General features: G+C 47.4%; 1 protein-coding gene across 1 annotated transcript in view; it reads left to right on the forward strand.

The window, feature by feature from the left end:
- The window catches only part of JTB (jumping translocation breakpoint), a 38,623-nt gene extending 26,633 nt beyond the window's left edge, over positions 1-11,990 (forward strand). The window contains exon 6 of the mRNA XM_085637669.1: positions 11,285-11,990. Coding sequence (XP_085493795.1) covers positions 11,285-11,441 — 157 coding nt within the window. The 3' untranslated portion in view covers positions 11,442-11,990. The remainder of the gene's footprint in view (positions 1-11,284) is intronic.
- Positions 11,991-22,568: the final 10,578 nt, after the last annotated feature.

A 22,568-nucleotide genomic window follows, 5' to 3' on the forward strand; every position in this document is an offset into this window, starting at 1 on the left:
GAGGACTGTGAACGCTTTTACATTTGCCAATCCCAAGTGTGTGGGCGTGCATGTTTGTTTCCACTCTTGAGCAATGCTCTTTTTTTTTATATCTTTACAACACTGTTGTAGGAACACTTTCTGGGCAAAATGCCCCATCCTACCCAGTGCATGTGTGTTAGACTTTAGGAATCAGATCACCTGAACCCAGTGCTTAATTTGTAAAAAAAATGAAGTGCCGGGGCTCAAAATTTTGCTCAGAAGCCGCCAGTGCTGCAGAAAGTCATGGTGCCAAATACCAAGGCTGGATAGGTTTGACCACCCTTCATGCATTAACACATCACCAAATACTCTCTGTCCCTCTATTTCACTCCTGCACATTCTTTGTCGTCTTTGCTTCCTCCCTTTGTCATTGTTCCATCTTGCTCTTCATCCTCCTTTCACCCTTTTGTGTTTTTCACCCTTTTGTGTTTTTCACCCTTTTGTGTTTTTCACCCTTTTGTGTTTTTCTCTCTTTTGCTCTGGGTCAAAGTGTGATGAGCAAAAATAAGTGCTAGTGCCCCACAATAAGTGCTGGTAGCTCCACCTCCAACCACCAGCTCAAAGTGAGCACTGGGAGAAACAGTAATATGCTACAAGAGAGCCAAGGGCAGTCCAGAGTGGTAACGATGAGCCCAGAACTGGTCAATGTCTGCTCTGTAAAATGTTTGCCTTTGCGAACATCCTCTTATCAACCACTAGTGGTTAAATGTTCCACTTACAAGTCAAAATCCTCTGATCAGAAAAACAGTGCTCTTAGCATCTCCATAAGCGGGTGGTTTTACGGAGGGTGGGCTGCAAGCAATGTGAGCTATCATCTGGAAAGTAAAGGATGCAAAACTTTTTAATTGGAGGCCAAGAAAAGTTTGGGGTTGTCTGCGGATGGGTGGTGCAGTGTGCAAAGGTTCTTGTGTGAATGTTTTAAAGAGCCTTCAAATTTAGAAGAAACTCATCTTCATATAGACCTGTTTTAACTGTCATTTAAAACAAGCACAGATACAGTCAGATTTCTCCTACACACACTCGCCACACACACAAAGACTGACTTGAAAGCGCGCGCACGTCAGTATAGATTGACTTGCAAGCACGCTTGCACACACACAGTTCTACTTACTAATGGTGGATCCTAAAATAGCTTTCAAAACGTTTGGTCAGAAAGAATGAATCTAAAATAACTTCTCTTAAACTGCATGAACGCTCTTAAAATATCACTCACATTGATGTTTCTAAAAACTGACTGAAGCCTTTCTAATATACCATGAAATAATTGAATTCACAGTGTGAATCCTCCTGTAGGAGTTATTTTTAACTATCGGTTAAAACAATGTATATGGAAAAAATGACAAAGGAAATGATTGTAAAGAAAAATGTTCCCATACTTTGCCGGTTTACGCTACTTTGAAGGGCTATACATCATACTAAAAGCTTTGATGATGCAGTCGCCTGGCAAGATATCACCCATTTCCCAAGACACTTCCGTTTCCGATAGTTGGATCAGGTGTGCTTGTGTTTTCAGTGTATGAGACATTTACTGCCTCCTTGGATTGTCGTGGCGATCGCATGTACTGCCTCTGGTCATTGTGGCAGCAGAGAGGAACACTTCCCGGCCTGTCAGGTGAACCCAACCTTTAACCTAATGTGTGTGGGGAGATCGTGGGGCAACTGGGTCTACACTCACCACTCTTATAGCGGTGCCAAGTCAGTCTCAGAAGCCTCGGGTACGGGGTGGAAGAAGTGTAGGACAGAAAGTCACAGGTATTGTAGACAGCACTCGGACGTGACAAGCATCGGGACCCGGCAGGGCAGGAGCGAGCCTAGCACTGGGAAGGAGCATTCAGGGAGGTGAAGATGATGGGGTTATGATGAAAGTACGGCTCGGGTGACTCTTGGCAAGAGGATGCCAGCAGGCTGCTGCGTGAGCTGGAATACAGCCATTCAGAAGCCTGCACACTTACCTACAGCGATCCGGTTCTCACGGCTCACTGGGGTCTTGAGGCTGGCTTCGGGCAGGGCTCACTGGGATGGACAAGCAGGTGAAGACATTTATAGTCCCGGCCCTGTGCAATAGGTGCCGGTGCTGAGCACCAGAAAGCACCGGCACAAATTAAGCACTGCCTGAACCTGTTTTTGTGTCTGTGATGGCAAGAAAAACAATTCTTTATAGGGATTTATTTAGTACAGTTTTACTTCTTACTTGTGCCTCACAGCTTTTGTAAAGGTCCATCGACATGTAAATCAACGTTACAGTGCAACGAGGTGCTTAGAGACTGCTTTCATTGTTTTGCCTGCTTCATATATTAAAAAATCATAAATAAAAATACATACTAATCAATTCATAAATAAAATGTACATACATACCTGCAGTCCCTGGGGTAACCCCTTCATCGAATGGTCTGCTCGGCTGTTAATCCGTTTTGCTTCCAAAAACCATAGCATACAGCATGGGTCAGCCCACTTTAGCGACTGACTGTCTTGCACAGTGACTGGTTGCATTTTTCCTCGCCACATGAGTAGATTTCTCTTAAAAGAGGTGCATATCCTTGCCACTGATAGTAAGCCAATATTTTACTTTGTCAATGCCTTTATTTCTCTTCTTTATTTATTTTTTGTCACCCGTGTGTGTTTAAACTATGTTTTCAGGTTAGTCATTCAAAGCCACTAGTAATTATTCCTTACCCGTATTCAATTTAATATTTCCCAGAGAATGCTTGCTTGCCTCCTAGGAAGCACCTGTACTCCTTTATTAGATTTTATGTGGAGGTTGCGTATCTTAATTTTTAAAATCTTTACTTCAAGCACATGGTCACCAAGGTTAGGCGGAAGTATGTTTTTGTTTTCTTTGATTTATTTCTGTGGCATATACTTCTTCAGGTCAAAGCCTACCAAACAGTGCAGCTATCTGGTTTGCTAACGACATCTTGGGGACATTCGGAAAGCTTCCCTGGTAATTCATTCCACCCATTGTGTACCATTTGGCAGGTCCTCGTGCCAGCTTCCCCTGTGACCGTTCTTCTGTCCAGCTTGCCCGCTCCCATCAGCTGCCTGTCTACCTGCTGCCCTCTGTCTGTGCTTCCTCTGCTCATTTCTAGCTCTGTTTTGATTTTCTGCTCATTTTTTACCCTCTGTTTTGCCTTTTTTGCTCGTTTCTCTGTCCTCGGTTTGGCATACTCTGCTAGTTTTTCTGCCCTGTGTTTTGCCCTCTTCTGCTCTGTTTGCCCTTTCCTGCTTGTTTTTCTGTCCTCTGCTTTGCCTTTTCTGCTCACTCGTTTTTCTGCCCTCTGTTTTGTGTTTTTCTGCTCATTTCTTCCCTGTCCCCACCGTTTGCTCAAGAGCTGGCTTTTCGGCAGAGGCCTTGCACCCTAGTGCCCGGATACCCCCAGGGGTGAAGTGGGGTGGAAACAAATATGTTGATACAATCAAATCTATACACTAGGGGATGACATTTCCACATATTATCTTTTATGCAATGTAACTTTTTTAGTAAATCTGTATGTCTGTGCAAATGTAATGGTCTTTTTTAATGAAGAAGTGTTGTTTGTAATGGCAGTGCGTTTTCACATTAGCATACTCCACTTTACCCTACTCCACTGTACTCTGCACCACTCCACTCCACGACACTGAACTCTACTGTGCACCACTCCGCTCCTCGCCACTGAACTCTACTGTGCACCACTTAACACTGCACGCTACTCTTCACCACTCCACTCTATGCTAATGCTCTCCACACCCCTCTTCTCTGAACGATTGCACTCTACACCACTCTAGTGTATGCCACTCTCCACTCAGGATCTCTCCACTCCGCTCTACTCAGCAGCACTGCACTCTAAGCCAATGCACTTTACTCTGTACCACTGCACTCTACGCCCTTTCACTCTGCCACTTTATTCTAGTCTGCACTACTGCACTCTATGCCACTGCATTCTACTCCATTGCTATACGTTTTGCACCACTCTACTCTGCACCACTCTACTTTATACCACTGCGCTCTGTACCACTCTACTCTAACCACTGCACTCTACCTAACTGCACGCTACACTTTACTCAATTGCACTGTATGCCACTCTATTCTGCTCTGCACCACTGGACTGTACATCAATGCTGTCTGCGCCACTCCAGGCCAATGCACTCTACACCACTGTACTCTGCATCACTTCACTCTACACCACTGTACTCTGCATCACTTCACTCTACATCACTGCACAACACTGTATTCTCCGCCCCTGAACTCTAGGCCACTCTACTCTATGCAACTGCACTCTACGCCACCACTCTGAATCACTCCACTGTATGCTACTACACTCTGCAACACTGCAGTCTCCGCCACTGAACTCTTCGCCACTCTACTCTATGCCACTGCACTCTGCGTCCCATTACTCAAAACAAGCATTTACAATGCAATGGTCTCGGCATTGGTAAAGTTAGAGCTATTGGCATTGCTCATGACATTATTTTTGTTTATGTTTTTGTTTTTAAAACATTTAACCCCTTGTGTGCCCATGACGAGCTGGACTCGTCATGGGCCGCGGTTGCGCTATGCCCATGACGAGTCCAGCTCGTCATGAACCCCGCCCGCTAATGCAACGCCCGGCACAGGGCGGGGAAAGGGCGTGGCACACAAGGGGTTAAAGAAACGGCATTGTTATTTACAATGTCAATAGCTTAATCACTCTCCAATGCGAGACCTATTGCATTTGCACCCACACACAGATTAAGCTATTGACATTGTAAATAACAATGCCGTTTCTTTACATGTTTTAAAAACATAAACAAAAATAATGTCATGAGCAATTCCAATAGCTCTAACTTTAACAATGCCGAGACCATTGCATTGTAAATGCTTGTTATAATGATCCCCACAATGCAGAGAAAAAAACTTGGGTTGGAACAGTTCATCATGCATGCATGGGAAGCTTTGCAGGGCAGAGGGAATTGACCCTGTTCTGTACCAGTGATTTGGGCAGTTTCTGTGTACACATAATCCCTGTATTTACAAAACTGTAACATGGTTTTTATGCGTGTCATGTCCTCTGCTATGAACTGTCATTAAGGGTGCAAGGCTGTTGTCCTGGGTTTGCATTTAAAAACTTTTGAATTGCATTCTGGGAGTTTTAGTCCTAGATCAGTTCACTGGATACAAGTGACTGCACAAACTTGGAAACGGTGATTTGTAAAAGAAAAGCCCTGGACTGCAGCAGCACGCCCTTGAATATACCCAGTCGCTCGGTATCCTTAATTTCCACATCTTTCCCGCTGGCCCCATGTCCGGTGTGTGACTTTCAGCCATCCCGCGCTTTTCACTTCAGGCATTACAAAGAAGCATGCGTTGGTGCAGTTGTGTACCAGAACGGAAGTGACTGATGGACACCATGTGAAGGGGGTGGCGGGGTGGGGACAGTGGTGCTGGAATAATCTTTAGAGTGCCTGTGCTGTCATCAATGTTATGTCAATCTGGGTAAATCATTTAATCTCCCCAAGCCCATTGACGGTGCATGGATACCCTCACGGGTGACAAGCCGCACTATATAAATCCACAAATGAATTATTTATTGAAATTACATGGTTTGTGGTAAAAACAAAATGCTGCATGAAGGAGAGGTGTAGTAAAAGAACCACGTTCATTCAGCAGGAGAACGGTAGGGTAAAAATAGGCGTCCGGTGATGCTTCTCACACTGTCCCAATTTCGATTGAAATGCCCTCTTAGTATGCACAATCAATGTGGTCAAGTATGCAGTTTTACTTCTCATCCTAGGGGCAGTTGGCGACTGCCAGCCCTACCCTCGTATGCTGCCTCTGCCCTGTTCCAAGATGTGTTCTCCTTCCCCTGTGGCCCACCAAAGCCCTCCCTACCCTGCCACACCGCCCTCCCCATGCCACCCACAGGAAGAACCCTCGCCACACCGCCCTCCCCATGCCACCCACAGCAAGAACAGCCTCAGCCTACCCAGTCACTTTTAATGCTGTGCCTTCACAGTCTCAGCTGTTGGTTTCGTAACCAGTTCTGTGGGGTCTGTAAGAGAGCATCGCGGGCTCGCACCCTCCCTTCACCCGCTCCCCCGTGTGCGCCCCCCGCCCTCCCGTCTCAGACGTGTATTCTCAGAATGCCTCGGTGCTGCCATTTCTGAGAAGAGCCGTCCTGCGGCGTGTGTTAATATGCGGCTGTGCTTGTGTGGGAAATCTCGGCGCGCCTCGCGTCCTCTGTCTCTTGGTCTGCACACTTGTGCTCGTGGCAGCTAACTAACAACCATTGACAAAGCCAATAGTCCTAACTTGTTCAAAATGAGGCCAGAAAAAAGGCTCTCCCCGTGTCTTCAGCTCCGACCTTATACCCGGGAACTAGAAAACGCAGCTTTTTCCAAGCACTTTTTGGAAGATTCATGAAGAGACAATCCTGTAGGGTCAAAGCGGTGAAATGTTTACTGTTCCCTCGAGGCAGAGCCATTTTTTCCCCCAAAGTGTTGCAATTGCCAAGTTTTGGTTTTGATATTTATTTCATGTTAGAGGTGAAGGGCTGCCCTGGTACATTCCCGCCGGATGTTACCGCACACGGTGGAAGGCTGGAGTAAAATGCTGAGTAGTGAATTTCACCAGCTGCAAGATGTAGTCTCTCTCCTACTGATTTAAAAAAAGAGGAGGGTTATGTGTGTATTTTCCTACTGTATTATGTTTTAGGATTACAGAGCTGAAGGTACAAGCAGTTCTGTTCTTTTCATTACAAAGCTCACTGGTAAACAATCGGGTTGACCTGTTGATGCCTGTTTGACTGGGGAGGAAGATGCAGCGTTGAAGCATGTTAGAAATATCAACCCATCTGGGAACCGTGTAAACTAATTTGTATATGCGTGTGGAGAGCAAAACAGTTTACCATAGATTCAAATCATTGAAGTGAGGATCCGAAACAAGCCGCGCACCGGAGCCAAGACCAGTGCGAGTCCTAAAAAAAACGAGGGCACCGGAAGACACCACCGCCTTTCTCCGAGGCAGAGCAGAAATGCCTCGGAGAAAGGCAGCGTCGTTTTCGGATTCGGGGGCGTGTTTTGCTGTTGTCTCCTCCTTGAGACTTCTTGCAAAAAACACGCCCCCCGATCCGAAAAGGACGGGGCCTAATCTGAATGACTGACCTCTTCTCCAATGGCTGGCCAGCATTCAAGAGGCCAGCCAATGGAGAACAGGGGAGAAGAGGGGCGGGTTCAAGCCCCTCTTCTCCAAGTCATTAAATCTCGGAGCGAGACTGCGCAAGCGCAGCCTTCGCAGCCGAGACCTAACCAGTGCATTCTGCGTCACGCAACACCATTGCACTTCATGCCACTCTATCCTACTCTGCATAAGTGTACTCTGCGTCCTCTATTCTACACCACTGTACTGTAAGCAATGTATTCTATGCAACTCTTCTATACACCACTGCACTCTCTGCCACTGAACTCTGCTCTGCTCACACCACTTTACGCTACTTCGCTCTACTCTGAAACAATCTACTCTATGCCTCTGCACTCCATGCCACTCCACTTGACACTAGTGCAGTCTGTGCTGCACTACGCCACTCTACCCCACTCTACTGTACGCCATTGCACTCTACCCAACTTTACTCAAAACTACTGCGCTCTACTCCCCTTTACTCAAAACCTATGCACTCTATGCCAATCTACTCCACACCACTACACTCTACTCTAAGTCACTCTTTACACCAGTGCACTTTACGTCACTGCACTCCGACACTCTATTCTACTCTGCACCAATGTACTTATGTCTCTGATCTATGCCACTCTACACCACTACACTCTACAACACTCTACTCTGCACTGCTGCACTCTGCTACCGCACTCTACCCTGCACCACTCAACTCTACACCACTACACTCTACACCACTCCACTGAACTCTATGCAATCCACTCTAGTCCAGTCTGCACCACTGCAATCTGCCACTGGACTCTACCCTGCACTTCCCCACTCTACACCACTTCACTCTACTCTGAAACAATCTACTCTATGCTACTGCACTCTACGCCACTCCACTCTGTTACTGCACTCCACACCAGTGTACTCTATGCTAAGCTATTCTAAACCACTGCACTCTACCCCAATGCACTCTACGCCACTGCACTCTATGCCAATCTACTCTACACAACTATATTCTATACCAGTTCACTCTAGACCACTCTGACACTCTACTGCATTAAACTCTACTCCACTCTATGGCACTCTGTGATGCTCCACGCAACTCCCTCTACGCCACTCTGTGCCACTTTACTCTACTCTATTTTGACACACTACTCCTCTTTGCCACTCCTCTCTATGCCACTCCACTCTACATCACTCCACTTTGACAATCTGCAAAACTCTACTCTACTCGACTACGTTACTCCACTCTATGCCACTTCACTCTACGACAATCTATTCTGCTGTACACCACTCCAAGTTACTTTAACACACTCAACTGAACATCACTCCGCCACACTATGCCACTCTACTTCACTGCCACTCTACAACACTCTACTCCACTCCCTTCCACTCTACTCCCTCCACACCACTCCACTCCACTGTATGCGACTCTACACCACCCTCATTTGTGCCACTAATGTTTAGCCATGCTGAACAGAACGAATGTAGGTGTAGTTAATGTCTAAAACACATTGGCAATACCAATAGCTCTTGAATAGGTGAGACCTATTGGCTTTACCCATGCTTGTTAAAATTAACCATTACATGCACTTGCCAAGGTTAGACCTACTGGTTTGTTCAAGGCTTGTTTTAACTTCAAAAACGGGAGTATATATTCAGCGAGTGTGGGAATAGTCAGCAACACTCGACAAACATTATTTCAACAGTAATGGAGGAAAGGTTACCAGACTATAAATCTCCTCGCAATGCATACATTGGTCAAAATGGTAAAGTGGATGCTTGGGGTAAAGGTATACACTATTTTTTAGCTAAAGAAAACCCAGATCTTGTGGTGCTTCTGGTCGTCAAAGGAGAAGACCTATTAGGCCAGAGTAAAGCACCATTGGATTGATTTTACAACCAGGAAATGAGCAAAAACCATACAAAGAGCAAGCACAGTGCTTGCAAACTGCATGGGTTCGAAGGAGAATTCTGCTTCTTCTGCAGTTATCTGTAACTATTGAACAAGTCAAGATGAAGACACGTTTGAGTGACTTTGTTTACTGCTCGCCTAAGTTGTCTGTGGATAAATTGTATTCCTTTGGCTGTTTTGTTATGGCAGTGTTGTTGGTGATGGTGATGCTTGTGGACGATGAGTGTAGGTAAAAAGCAGGTCCCTGTTCTATTGTATGCGGATGACGCAGCGCTGATCGCCCACACAGCAAAGGGGCTCCAGATATCCCTGGATCTCACGAGTTCACGAGGGACCTCGATCTTCAAGTTAATTACACAAACTCTTTCATAATGATGTGTAGTCGCCCGAGCACCAAGTATAAGAAAGTTAGCATGGGGTGGTCATACTTTGGTAAAGGTTAAAGATTTTGATTACTTGGGTATTCTTTTAACAATTATCTCAGCTGGGTGCCCCTTTTAACCTCAAGGCTGCAGCTTTTTAATAGGAACATTGAAGCTTTATTTAGATTTGCCAGAAAACTACAGAATAAACCAATACCAGAAATGCTGTGCCTTTACAGGTCCAAGTGCCCCTCGGTTGATTTATATGGTGCCAGGCTGTGGGGTCTAAGCAAAGCTGGAATTCGTCGAACAGCTTAAAACCGTTTCACTCGAAGACTGCTTTCTATTCCAGGCAACACAGCCATTTTAACTTGTCATGAGGAACTAGGGCTGACATAGCTGAAAGACCTCATTAGCCTTGCTTCCCTATTACTCTGGATTGAAATGTGGGTTACACCTGAGAAGGCTTTGATCAGAAGGTGCCTGGTTGAGTGCCTTTTCATTCGATGAAGCTTCCCAGATACCATGGCTTTCCTAGATAAAAAAAACATATTTAAGGCATTAGGCCGCGGGGACCTGTTTGACAATCCCTTCTTGCTTGGACTCAAACATACATTGTCAAACAATTTTACCTGAATCACTGTATGAACATTCGTGTGGAAGGTGCCCAGGCCATGGATTCTGTTATTGGGTATGCTGGTGTTTCTACAACACGCAGCATTGAGCCCTATCTAGGGTGGATTAAGAATCCCACATAGCGACACTGGTTAACTACTGTAAGATTGGGCACTCTGTATTTAAAATTTGCCTTTTCGTCTCCAGGGTTCATGAAAGGGTAGCTTTCGCCATGAGGGTACGACAGGTTCTCTTTACTGATCACTTGCCACTTTACCTTATTTTGCACTTTATACACTAGATGCTCCTATTTAGTACTAATTTTACACATGTCAAATTTTAGAAACCACGAAGACGGTCTCATATTCTTGCAATTTTTGGGCTCCAGGGATCCGTGCTTTTCATTACATTTTATAAAATGCGCTTTTTACATCTGGAAACGTTAAGGAACATAAGGTATTATTTCAATAGATGCTTTTAGTATGCCTGAGTTTTTAATTGCTTTTTTATCATTAAGGTACCTAATGTTAAAAATTATTTTTATTTTTTAGGACTGAATACCTATGAGCACCGAGTTTGGACAACCTTATGTTTTATCGTAGCTTTTGCGCTTTGCAATTATCTTTTGTAACTGTATTGACTGACCCCGAGTAATAGAACAGGGTTTATCTAGGTGAAGCCGAGATGTTGAGCATAAACGAAACCATTGATGGGAGCACATAGCGAAGCCTAAATGAGGTTTTTTACCTCCTGTGCTTTGTTTTCCTCTTTCTCTTTGAGCTCCACTTTTATAGGCTATCTAATCCTAATGTTTTTGGCCAGTCGCTTGTTGTATTGAAATAGAATCTACTCCTGCTCCAGGTGATTTTCAACTTGCTTTTAAATTGTTTTTAGCTTTAATATGCCTTGGCTATTTGAAAATGTGTTTCACAACTTATATCCTTAGGCTGCCTGCACTTTGTTGTCTGGGGGCCAGGTTGAATATGCTCATCTGGGATCCTTTTGTTCTTGCTTTAATTTATTACAACGTTAACACAATCTGTAACGTTCCCATCGAGCTGCTGAATGATGTATATTTCTTGTTAAGCTGTGTATGTGTTTTTATGTTTTACTTTTATGGCCTTTCGACCGAATAATGTTGATTGACTGACTGTGTAGACTTATTGTGTCATCGCCTTCATTCACAAACTGCATTGTAATACTCTTTCTTTGTCTTATCCCTTGTTTTTTCTCTCTCCTCTATTCCACAACTATCACCAGCTGTCGATCCATAGAGATGGAGAAGACAATCTTTTGGAAGTTTGTTGGTGGAATGATGGGGTCCTCGGTTGTCTTTGCCCTGGTGGTGCTCTACCGTCAGCGGACCTTGGATGGGCGGGCCCTGGAGAAGGTGCGCAAGCAGATAGAATCCATTTAGGACTGGTTTGGTTTCCAAATCCCAGATGCTGCCGGTCGAACTCTGTGGTCCTGATGGTGCTGCTCTTGCCCCGTCAGTGCTCCTTTGGGAGTGTTCACATGGAACGGAAAAAAGCCAATCGGAAAGTGCTAACTCACATGGAATGCTTTGAGCCCCTTCTCAGAAGTTCTCCCACCTGTTATCTTTTAAATTTTGTTTGAACTGATTACCTTGGATATGGACTTTGAAAGCATCAACATACAAAGCAGACAACTAGTTCTCTGACTCACTTGTTTCTAGGCTTTTGAGCCACCGTCCCTACTGTGCAGTGACATAATGGAGACCTTGTCCAACATTTAAACCTTCTCCACCCCTACGCATCTTGAAGACGTTGGGTTTAAGACCCAATAGTTCTGAAATCCTCACCAGTTTCTTCCAAGCCTTTGTGAACTCTCCCTTCCTGTTCTAAATGGACCAAGTCTCTATGAACTGCTGTGCATCTGTCTTGCTCGCCATTTCAAAGAAGGTTTTGCACAGTAAAGCTGGTAAAGTAATAAATATGTGAAGAAAGGAATTGGTAGAATGTACTTCATTTGGGTGAATGATATATAGAGTAGCTTGTCCAGGACACATTCTATACATTTGTCTCCTGACCATGATTGCTGTGGTTTTTGTTTTTTTTGTTTTCATTTACTATATGTCTGAGTCGTAGTTACATATGTGCTGCAAGCCAGATCGGTCAATTTAGTTCTGGTCGATTGACTAATGTTTGCACAAAAACAAACCCCGCTTTATCCCCAGCCATATTATCACTAGCTGGGCACCAGGTTTTTTAGAGCCACAGGCAAAAACTTTTTTTGCAATTCTGATGCGCCTCGTACTTCCAGCAACAAGGTATTTTCTGTGCCGGTTCGTTTTAACCTGGTGCCCCATTGTGGCGTCCCCATAAAGAACCTGGCTTCAGAGTCATTAATTTCGCACTGGTCCAGATTATCCCTCTATTTTCTGAAAGTTTTGTGCAAGGAGGACGTCGACAGGAAATGAACATATGGGGTAATTAGTAATGTTCCAAGAATGACAATCCATTATTATGGTTTCCATATGTGGAGTATTTAGTGTGGTTAACATGGAAAAATATTTCTGCAACCCTTGGTTGGGACCGTTCATTGATGAAAACCCACCGATATAACTCCAGTGTTTTTATTCTTTTTTTTTTTTTTCAACAATAAAGCAATTTATCTAGTCAATGGCGCTGAAACAGGAAAGTCAGGATGTGGAGGAATATCACGGCCATTTGCGCCTGCAGTCCCCTGCCCTAAAACCCAGAAAACACCACGGAAATTGTGGCACACATGAAAACGCAGCGATTAACAACGAAGGAGTTTTACCATGCTGATCCCAGAAAAGAAGGACAAAGAAGAATAAGAGAAGAAAAAGGAGGCCATGGAAAAAAAGGGTTAAAGACTAAAGGATCCCCTCCCCCAACCCCCCACCCTGCACCTCTGCAGATGAGTACGCCCCCCCCCCCCCCAGCAGTGTGCCTGTCGCCCCGGAACCAGACCCGAAATATAGAAGAAACAGAGAAAGAGGAGTAAGAAAAGAAACCCCACCAGACGGGGGGGTAGAGAGAATATTAATAAACTGGAGGAGGGCCTTCAAAACATGCCCCCGGCTTCTCCCTCCCGCACAGTATGTTTTCCCCCAAAGCAAACAATAAGCAACACAGAATCGACCATGTCAAAGAAGAATGGGGAGCATTATGCGCCTATTACACTACCAGTTATGCCGTGAGAGCACGCAACCCCTGAGCCCGCCCGCTTATTAGATGACCACCTCTGAAGGATCAACCTTATCCTTGGCCACTCTTTGCGAATCTACCCATGCATACCCATCGACCCAGTACCATGTCCAATGTTACAAAGAAGAGGAGCGTCCAAAAAAGAGCAGGAAGCGACACACACAGGCAGGGTGGAAGTCTCTGAATACCAACACAGTCAGCAGTATGGAGAGTCGTCTTTCCCAGTGCTGCCCCAGGATCTGCACTGCACACAAGGTCCAAGAAGGCGAGATCAGCCAGAACAGGCGACCGTTGCTTGAATATTGCCTGGGTCGCCGGAGGCCGCGCACGGGACAAGGCCACCACCCCCCACTCAGGTCCAAGACCTCCGGAACAGACCAGACCCACAGCCTGCCGATCACACGTTAATATACTGTCCGGAGTTTCCAGCTGGTCACTATCCACAGGGCCGGCCACGACACTGTCCTCCTGTGTGCAGTGTAGGAAGTCCCCGTGTACCTGGGGACAGGCAGGCAGCAACTGTTCCGATGCTGATGCCACCCCATCAAGCTTACTCCCCAATACCCAGGCGCCGTGAACCAAGGCGGAATGAAGGGCACCGAGAGCCTCGAGAAGATCACCATACCCCAGCACAGCTCTCGGCGCTCGCTCCGCTACGCTCCTCATAGTCGCACACTTTCAATCGTGCTGCGACCCAGTGTACAGGATGGTAGACTTCGTCCTGTCAAGATGGCCGCCGGGTAAGTCCAACCCAGATTGGGACCAGGACTCAGGGACAAGCGCCGCAGGTTCCATGTCACTGGAATCAGGGTTTCGGGGGCAGGCAAAAAATATATCCGGTATGTGGTCACAGGCAACAGTCATCCCCACCACGGACCTGCGCCCGCGAAAATCCGGGAGCAGGCCGCAAGAATCAAGGCGAGTTACGGGCGGCGGCCGGGCAGCTCACCGGCGAAGGCTGAGGCAATCACCGGGGAATCTTGGATTAGCCACCTCGGGCCTGCACTCGTTCCGCTACGCTTAGTGGTAGGAACGGTCACGGCGAAATGTAGGCCGATATTCGCACCGCTTCGGTTAGTCCGACTCCACCCAGTCACCAAAGGCCGCTGTTGTTTAACTGCCGCCCGGCCATGTTATCCACTCGAGGTCCCGGTTCCAGGGTTGCACAGGCCGCAATCTTCAAACGGACATTTCTCCGGCGATACCGCCGCCAGAAACTTCAGAGTCACACGATCGGTTGCCGCTCTCATTCACCAACACGGGCATATAGCGCAGGCGAAGGATCTCATACAGGATATCTGTGCGGGATGCGGAGGTTCACGGAGCCGGGAGCCTACGCTGCCGTCCCGGTCGCCATCTTGGCTCCTCCCCACAGTGTTTTTATTCTTGTTCCGGGTAAGAGACCTGTATTAATATGTACACCACGCCTGAAAGGAGTCTTGATCAGACGTATGCTAATCAGTTGGAATCTATCCTGATGTTGTGCATTCTAGTTAATGCCCACTCAGTGGGTGATTAATGTGCCCATATTATGTGGAGGGGTTTGCAAATTTAATTTGGTCTAATGTGATCTGTAAAGGTTTTAGGCCAACATGCTGTTTCCATCAGCGGCGGCTCCTCCGCTGTGGCGGAGGAGCGTCGCCCACTGCTGAAACGCAGCAGGCAGAAGAAAAATAAAATGACAATAAAACTATTTTATTGTCTTTTTATTTTTGACTGCCAATCCACAAGTCTAGGGTGGGCGGGGCCTTGTCGCATCATCAGCATGGGGAGGGGGAGGAGTAGTGTTAGGCACTGAAAGTGTGCATGACGGTTTGGTCAGCCAAACCGACATGCCCACTTGGATATTGCCATGCTATTCCTTGGAGATATTCCTGGTGCTCAAGGCACAAGCTCCCACTCCTTGGCGCGTAGGAGCGGCCCGCTGACCAAACCGGCATGCCCACTTGGATATCTCCATGCTGTTCCTTGTGTTGAATTCAGGGATAGTCGATGTCCCCCAATGGGCTAGGATTGTTTAACGTGCTGCTAAAAGCGCCAGTGCAATTTGCCTGCCCTTCAAGGAGCGAAGAGAAAAGGTTAGGGGATTAGAAAGCTTAATATGGTGTAGGCCGGGAATCTAGGGATAGAAGTATCAAAAGCCTTATCAATATTATCTAGGACCTCTGTCCAATACCGCAGCAATTTGGAACTGTGCCATAGTAAATGCACTAAGGGACCTGTCATCCCACACCCCCTCCAGCATAGATCGGGTTTGCTCTTATCCCACCTGTGTATTCGTGCTGGTGTATAATACCAATACGAAAAAACCATAAAGGCGGACTCCGCCCTCGCTGTGTTGTGCGCTGTGTGGTGTGTGTAATAGATTGTTATCCCATTCTTTGGCCAAGAGTGCTCTCTCTAACTCCGCTTCCCATCGGATTTGGGCCTTTGTGCGATGCCTTGAGTGGCTTGTCGTAAGCATGGATTATAGCTCAGAGATAAGGCGCCGGTCATCTTTTTTTACAAACCAACCATTTTTCAAATGTTGTAAGTGGTCGGGTAGGAGCATGATGTGACCCAGTGACGGAGTTGGTGATATGCAAACTCATCGGACGATAGGAGGCCGTAGTCTCGCTTCAGCTGGTCAAATGGGATCAGCCCTTTCGTATCAAAGAGAGATCCAAGTCTCTTGCATCCCTCTTCTCTCCATCGTTGGAACACTGTCGAGTCCCGACCCGGTGGAAAGTCCGGGTTATCCACTATCGGGGTCATCTGGGAAGAAAAAGTCACTTTTGCCAGCCACCATGACCCATACCTTCATCGTTGGGGACGTGATTGGGGAAGAATACAGACCCCCAAGCCCTATGTTTATGGTGTAGCCATATCTCACGCCAGATGTTAACCCCAGCTACCGCTTGATCCATAAAATTCCAGTGTTTACCAGACAGTGGCCTGTTCCACTCCACGACATACCGGAGGGATGACGCTTGGTAGTACCGGTGGATCAAAGGAAGCCCTACTCCATCTTTTTTCAGGAGTGCCATTTAGGATAATGATATGCGAGGATTCTCCCCCCCCCCCTCCCCCCCTCCCCCCCCAAAACAAACTTATTTATTAGTGACTGTAGTTAGCCTAATGCTTTTGGCGGCGGAGGGTATTGTTTGGAATAGGTACAGGATGCAGGGGAGGCCTGTCATTTTAACAGCCGCAATTCTCCCGAACCAGGCTAGCAGTAGTCGCGCCCAACTGTCCAGCACTTTAGCGGTGTGTTCAAGCAAGGACGCATAATTTATGGCCACAGTTTGTGAGAAGGTCGAGCGAGCCGAATGCCCAGGTACGATATGTCTTGTTGGGTCCTGGAAATGGGAACTGGTGCCGGATACTTCTACTACAGCTTGAGGGATCGACAAGTGCAGGATGTGTGACTTAGTCAAATTTACTTTGAAACCTGCCGCATCGCCAAATTTGTTTAGTTCTATGAGTAAAGCAGGCAGGGTGGTTAGAAGGTTAGTGAGCGAGAGAACACTGACCTTGTGAGTATCCTTCCCAAACGTCAGACCTTCAATTTGTGGGTTTTCCCTCAGGCGTTGAGCTAAAGGCTTGTAAACCATAAAGATCCACCCTCAGAACAGATTTATGAAGAATATCTTAATGTCCTCCCAGGTAATGTGTGTTTCCTACAATGGTGGGAAAAGAACACACATTGTAGTTAAAATACCCCTCACACACCAAAAGGGCCCTTGGTGTCATGCTTCATCATAGGGGTCTTCCCGCCCCTCTACGGGATGGGGCATGCTACAACCTACGATTACGTGGGAGCACCTTTTGGTTGTAAAAACGACTATGTGTTTTGTAGGGAAGTGAGTGCTAGGGTCAGGAGTGAATGAGTGGGTGAGGTTAAAAAATACCTGGCTCGTCGGTTTAAAAAACTCTTTAATATACCTGTGAGCTGGTATTATTAAAAATAAGGGGGTGGAGGTAGATATGCCTCAATGAGCTGTGCCTCCTAGGTGTGTCAATATGATTCGAAGCTCCCCAAGCTTCTTCGTCAGGACTGGAATGATCCCTATCTACACTCACGAATTATGTGTACTACAAAATTATGCTAATAGTCACAAGGATATACGTGCATGTCGATTCCCAATGCACTATGCTGGATACCTGATTAAGTATCATGAGTGAATTCATCTGAAAGAAAGAAAGAAGGTACAAGTGTCTTAATGTCTTAATGCGCGACATAATGTATAGCCAGCCATGGTGAATGTGTAATATACCTGCAACAAAGAGGTGAAAGGAGTGACCATATATCTCATTATCATTAATCTAGGTGCCTGTCTTCACAATCTAGAGAAAGAAAAATGGTGATATGCAAAGGTATCAGTACCGGTAAGGGACACTTCGGCATACTACCATGTCGACTGAGCACCAAAGAGGGTCAGTGTGCCGTACTCACTGTTACTGGGTCACTGCCCCGCTGTGTCTGGGCTCCCCGCGGCTCCACTGGACAAAGGAGCTCAGTGGGCGGGGGTTTAAATAGGATTGCTAATTAAAGTTCCCGCTATGGCGGGAGTCGTGGATTGAAAACACCTGTAGAAATCAAAGGGTTTTTGAAGCTGGAATGCTAACCCGTAGTGACACCCAAAGCGGTTCAGGTTATTCAATCCTCCGGATGTGGAGCACGCTTCTGTACGCGTGAGAGGTGAAACGCGGCGTGCGCAGTGCTGTATGCCCCGAGCAGGTGCACACGTAATGACGTGTGCGCCGGCTAAAGCGGCTGGGGCGTTCGGCTAAAAACACTAATGAAAGTTAAATAAGTGGAAAACGAGGCATAAACAAAAGGAGGGGGGAGAAAAAAGGGGGAAGATGGGGGTAGCCTATCAGTATCAGGATGGGGCGTTGGACTTAATCCACTATGAGGGATAGATAAAAAGGCATAAAAAGTGGGAGATTTCCCATCGGTGTTAAAGCAGAAAAAAGAGAGGGGCGGGGGAAAAAGAAAAATGCCAAAATAACAAGGGTTATCAAACCACTCTAGATGATTGGGGAAGAGGGACGCTTGTTACGTTAGGAGCCATATCAAGTTGAGCTAAAGGCTCCATGTACAAGGTGAATAAAAGGGGGGACAGAGGGCATCCTTGCCTTGTCCCATGGGAAAACGGAAATGCAGCGGACTTTGTCCCATTTACCCGAACAAACGCCCTTGGTGCCCTATAGGTGCAGTTGATCCATTTAATATCGTTCTCTCCAAACCCGAAATGCCATAGAGTCTCAAACAGGAAGGCCCAGCTCACTCTATCAAAGGCATTTTCGGCGTCGATAGATAAAACAATGCTTGTTTGTGTGATCTCTGCACACTGTCCATAAGGTGGAAAAGGCGCTTGGTATTGTCTCCCCACTGTCTGGTTGGGATAAAACCTGCCTGATCAGGATCTATTAAGTCTGCCATTAGTGGATTAAGGCACGCTGCTAAGACACTGGCAAATATTTTCCCATCAATATTTAGTGACAAGATGGGTCTGTATGACCCACACTCCATAGGATCCTTGGAGGGTTTTAAAATAACAGAGATAGCCGCCTCTGACATGGAGTCTGTCACCGCTCCCGACTCCAGGAATGAGTTAAATAATTTCGTCAAGGAGGGAGCCAGCTCCTGACAGTAGGACTGATAGAACAGGGCTGAAAAGACATCTGGGCCCAGTGACTTTCCCAGTTTTAGGCAGGAGATTGCTGAGATTACCTCTTCTATGCGTATGCGTTGGTCAAGCTGCTCCGCCGGGGCTTTCGTCAAGGGGGGGATGTACAGTGTTCCAAATGAGAGAGAGGGTCTGTCACCGGCGGATCCTGACCTGTATAGAGAGTCTGATAAAAAGCTCTAAAGGCATCTACTATATGCGAATCCTCTTTGACCTCCTCCCCCGACGGCCCTTTAAATGCCTGAATCATTGATGTCTGTGATTTCGCCCTTAACCGTTGTGCCAGAAGCTTTCTGCATTTATCACTGCTAAGGTAGAATTGATGGCGTAGTCTGAGAAGTGCATGCTCTGCCCTATCGAGGTCTAATCGCTTCAATACCAGCTTTTTCTTTTTCAGTTCTCTCCATACCCTCGGTATCCCTGTTCTTTTATGTATCGACTCCATCTCTGCCACCCCCTGTTCTAGCTCTTGTCGTTTTTCTTTCCATGCCTTGTTCTCCGCTGCCGAGGTTGCCATAAATTCTCCTCTCATTACCAGTTTTAAGGCTTCCCAAACTGCCGACAGGGACGCAGACCCCACATCATTGATCCGCAGATACTCTACTAATTTACATTTTGATCACTGCCACAGTTTCTGGGGAACACAGGAGGCTCTCCCTCAGTCACCAACCAGGGGGAGTTATCTGGACCAGTTGTGCGTGTATGCTAACAGTAATTACTGCATGATCAGATAAAGACCGCGGCTCAATAGAAGCATCTATGAGCCGGCGGGCCAATGAATTGGAGGCAAGAAAGTGGTCTATCCTCGTATACGATTTGTGGGCCGCAGAGTAGTAAGTATAATCTTTCACTCCGGGATGGTGAGTTTGCCATACATCCTGCATCCCGTTTTCCACCAACCACCCCAGTCCCTGGAAAGAAAAGGCCCCCACTTGAACCGACCTCTGCCCTGACCTGTCTATATCTGAATCCATCGCCAAATTAAAATCCTCTCCCACCAATACAGCTGCATTTGGGGACGTCAGTACCTCCGTTAGGGCTTTGATAATAAATGTAATGTATGTGCCTTCCCAAAGTATCCTAATTGCTAACAGGCGCCCCTTTATTTCTGTGTGTGTAGCTACAACCTTACCAGGAAAGTGTGCTCGGAGTAAGATTGCCACCCCATTTTTCTTGTCTGAGCCAGAGAACCAAAATTACTGCAGGAAGCGTCTTGTGCACATGCATATCATGTCTTTCGAGAGGAGGTGGGTCTCTTGTAGGAAACAAATGTTCCCACCCAAAGTCTCTAGCAGGGAGCGGATGACCGATCTCTGTACTGGGTTATTCAATCCTCGAACATTGAGGCTTACTACCGTTAGGTTCCTACCCATAATGGAGGGGTGAAGACGCTACAGCAGTCAACGCACTGCCCCCCTTCTCAGGCTTCCCAGGGCACTGTGAGCAGATGCTTTCGGGCGGGAGTAGGCCGGAAGAACTATAGAGACTGGAGCGGAGACCCCAAAAAGGAAAACCCACAACATTAAAAAACAACAAAATACCCCAAACCGGTGTAACCTAGAAAGACAAAAGTTTGTCTGCGTAGGGAGAACCATGGAGGTTGTGGCACAGCTGATGAAGCGTATAACAATGTACCTGCTCATAGCCACTCATCTGGATTACATCTTCCGGAAGGAATCGTGGACTGTCTTCACATGCCCCCCTGGCTGCACTTCAAGTAGCCCACACCAGAGCTTCATACCCGGTTATATCAAAGGGAGAGCGGTCGTTCCAAGGGCTGGGATAGTGAAGTGAGTACCACCTCTCTTTCTTTGGCCATCGTCTCTGGGTCCGGTCTGAGCTTCCATGCAGGCCTGCCTACCTGCTGCCAACAAGAGAACTTCCACGCAGAGCGCTCTTGAGGCCCCTCTTCATGTTCCGCCATCGGGGGACTCTCCAGCCCCAGCACTTCAAGCACTTCTTTGAGGGAGCGAAGTTGCCTCAGTTGTCCCTGGTACTTAACGATGATGCGGCAGGGATGGCCCCAGGAGTACGAGATTCCTTTGTCACGGAGGTGAGAGGTCACTGCTCTGAATTCTCGCCGCTTGAACAATGTAGACGCTGCTAGGTCCTGAAAGAGTACAGGAGTATGACCTCAGAATTGTATGGGCTGAGATTCTCGGGCCTTGCGAATTCGTTGTTCCTTCCGCTGGAAATCGTGAACACATACAAGGATATCCGGCGGCGGAGCCTTACCCCCTCTGGCCAGGCCCACCCTGTGTACCCGATCCATCTGTACTTCCTTTGTGTCTTCTCCGCCTAGGACATGTCGAAAGAGGGCTAGCACATAGGCCCTGAGATCGTCCTCCTCTGCTCGCCAAGGCACTCCCCGAATCCGTACATTGTTTGTGCTCGAGCGGTTCTCGAGATCCTCAGAGTTCGAGGCATGTGGGCTGCTGAATTCATATCTGTGCATAGATCGCCGCCTAGTGTTGGGTCCGGATGATTGCACATTGTTGTCCTGGAAGAGTCTTCGAAGCATCCTGAGATGGGTGACTCCTCCCCTGGACCACAGTGCGCATGGGCATCCTCTCCATCCCCAGATTGTTTTTTTCCGCCATTGGGTTCGGATGCAACTATCTTAGCTCAACTTCGGAATACTTAGTTTAGGCCAAAAGGCCTATAGTTTTCGTCGGTACAGTTACCGTTCGGTGTCGACTACTAGTCCTAGTGCTCCACACCCTTTTTCAAACTTTCGATTCGACTTGGTCAAAACTTCGACGCTCCATCGACGATGGAATCGAGAACTCCGTTCAAGAGGTGTCTGTTGTGCCACGCCAAGTACCTTCACATCGACGTCCACCCGGTCTGTAACAAATGTCTCTCGCCGGATCACGACGAATCAAAATGCATGGCCTGCGCACGGTTCCGATCCAAGAAAACTCGACGGAACCGACGGGCAGCGAGGCTCGAGGCGCAGCAGGCAGCGCCGGCACCCACCAACATATTCAGCACCGAGGACGAGGACGCCGAGAGCGTGGAAGAAATACTATCTAGCCCCGCTTCGGAGCATGGTTCCCGATCGGACGACTATGACGAAGAGCTCTTTCGACGTGAAGAAGCCGTCGACGAGGTAGGGGACATCGACGAAGCCTATGGGGCTGAAGAAGACAGCTCTCCCGCGGAGTTAGGCCAATCCGTCGAAACGGAGGCCGAAATTAGTCGTCAGGCTCCGGTCGAGGGATCGCCTTCGGGCCTTACCCAAGACCTAATCCATGGTTCCTCGGCCCCGCCTTCCGGCCCGGCACTGAACACTATGCAAGAGCCAATATTACCCAAGACGACCGGGTCGTTAAACCCAAAAACATCCATCGCTCCAGTCCCTTCAAAATCGAAAGCGAAACTGGTGGTGGTCGGATCAATGGCGTCGAAACAGTCTGCTGGCCCGGCACCGACGCCGAAAAAAGTCGTCGGCTCCGAACGCGTACAGAAAGACTTCGGCGCCGAGCTCACCGCAGCAGACGCGGTCGACGCTCAGAAAAGGCGCGCCCTTGTGCACCACAAGGCACCGACACCTTCGGCGCCGACACCGAAGCCCGTCGCCTCCGCAGTCAAAATGGCCGCCTCGGCAACGTCGACGCCTAAAGCACCGATGCCGAAGAAGTCTTTGACTACGTCGACTATCGATGCATCCCT

The sequence above is a fragment of the Triturus cristatus genome, chromosome 12, assembly GCF_964204655.1.
Source record: "Triturus cristatus chromosome 12, aTriCri1.1, whole genome shotgun sequence".
Taxonomy (NCBI): domain Eukaryota; kingdom Metazoa; phylum Chordata; class Amphibia; order Caudata; family Salamandridae; genus Triturus; species Triturus cristatus.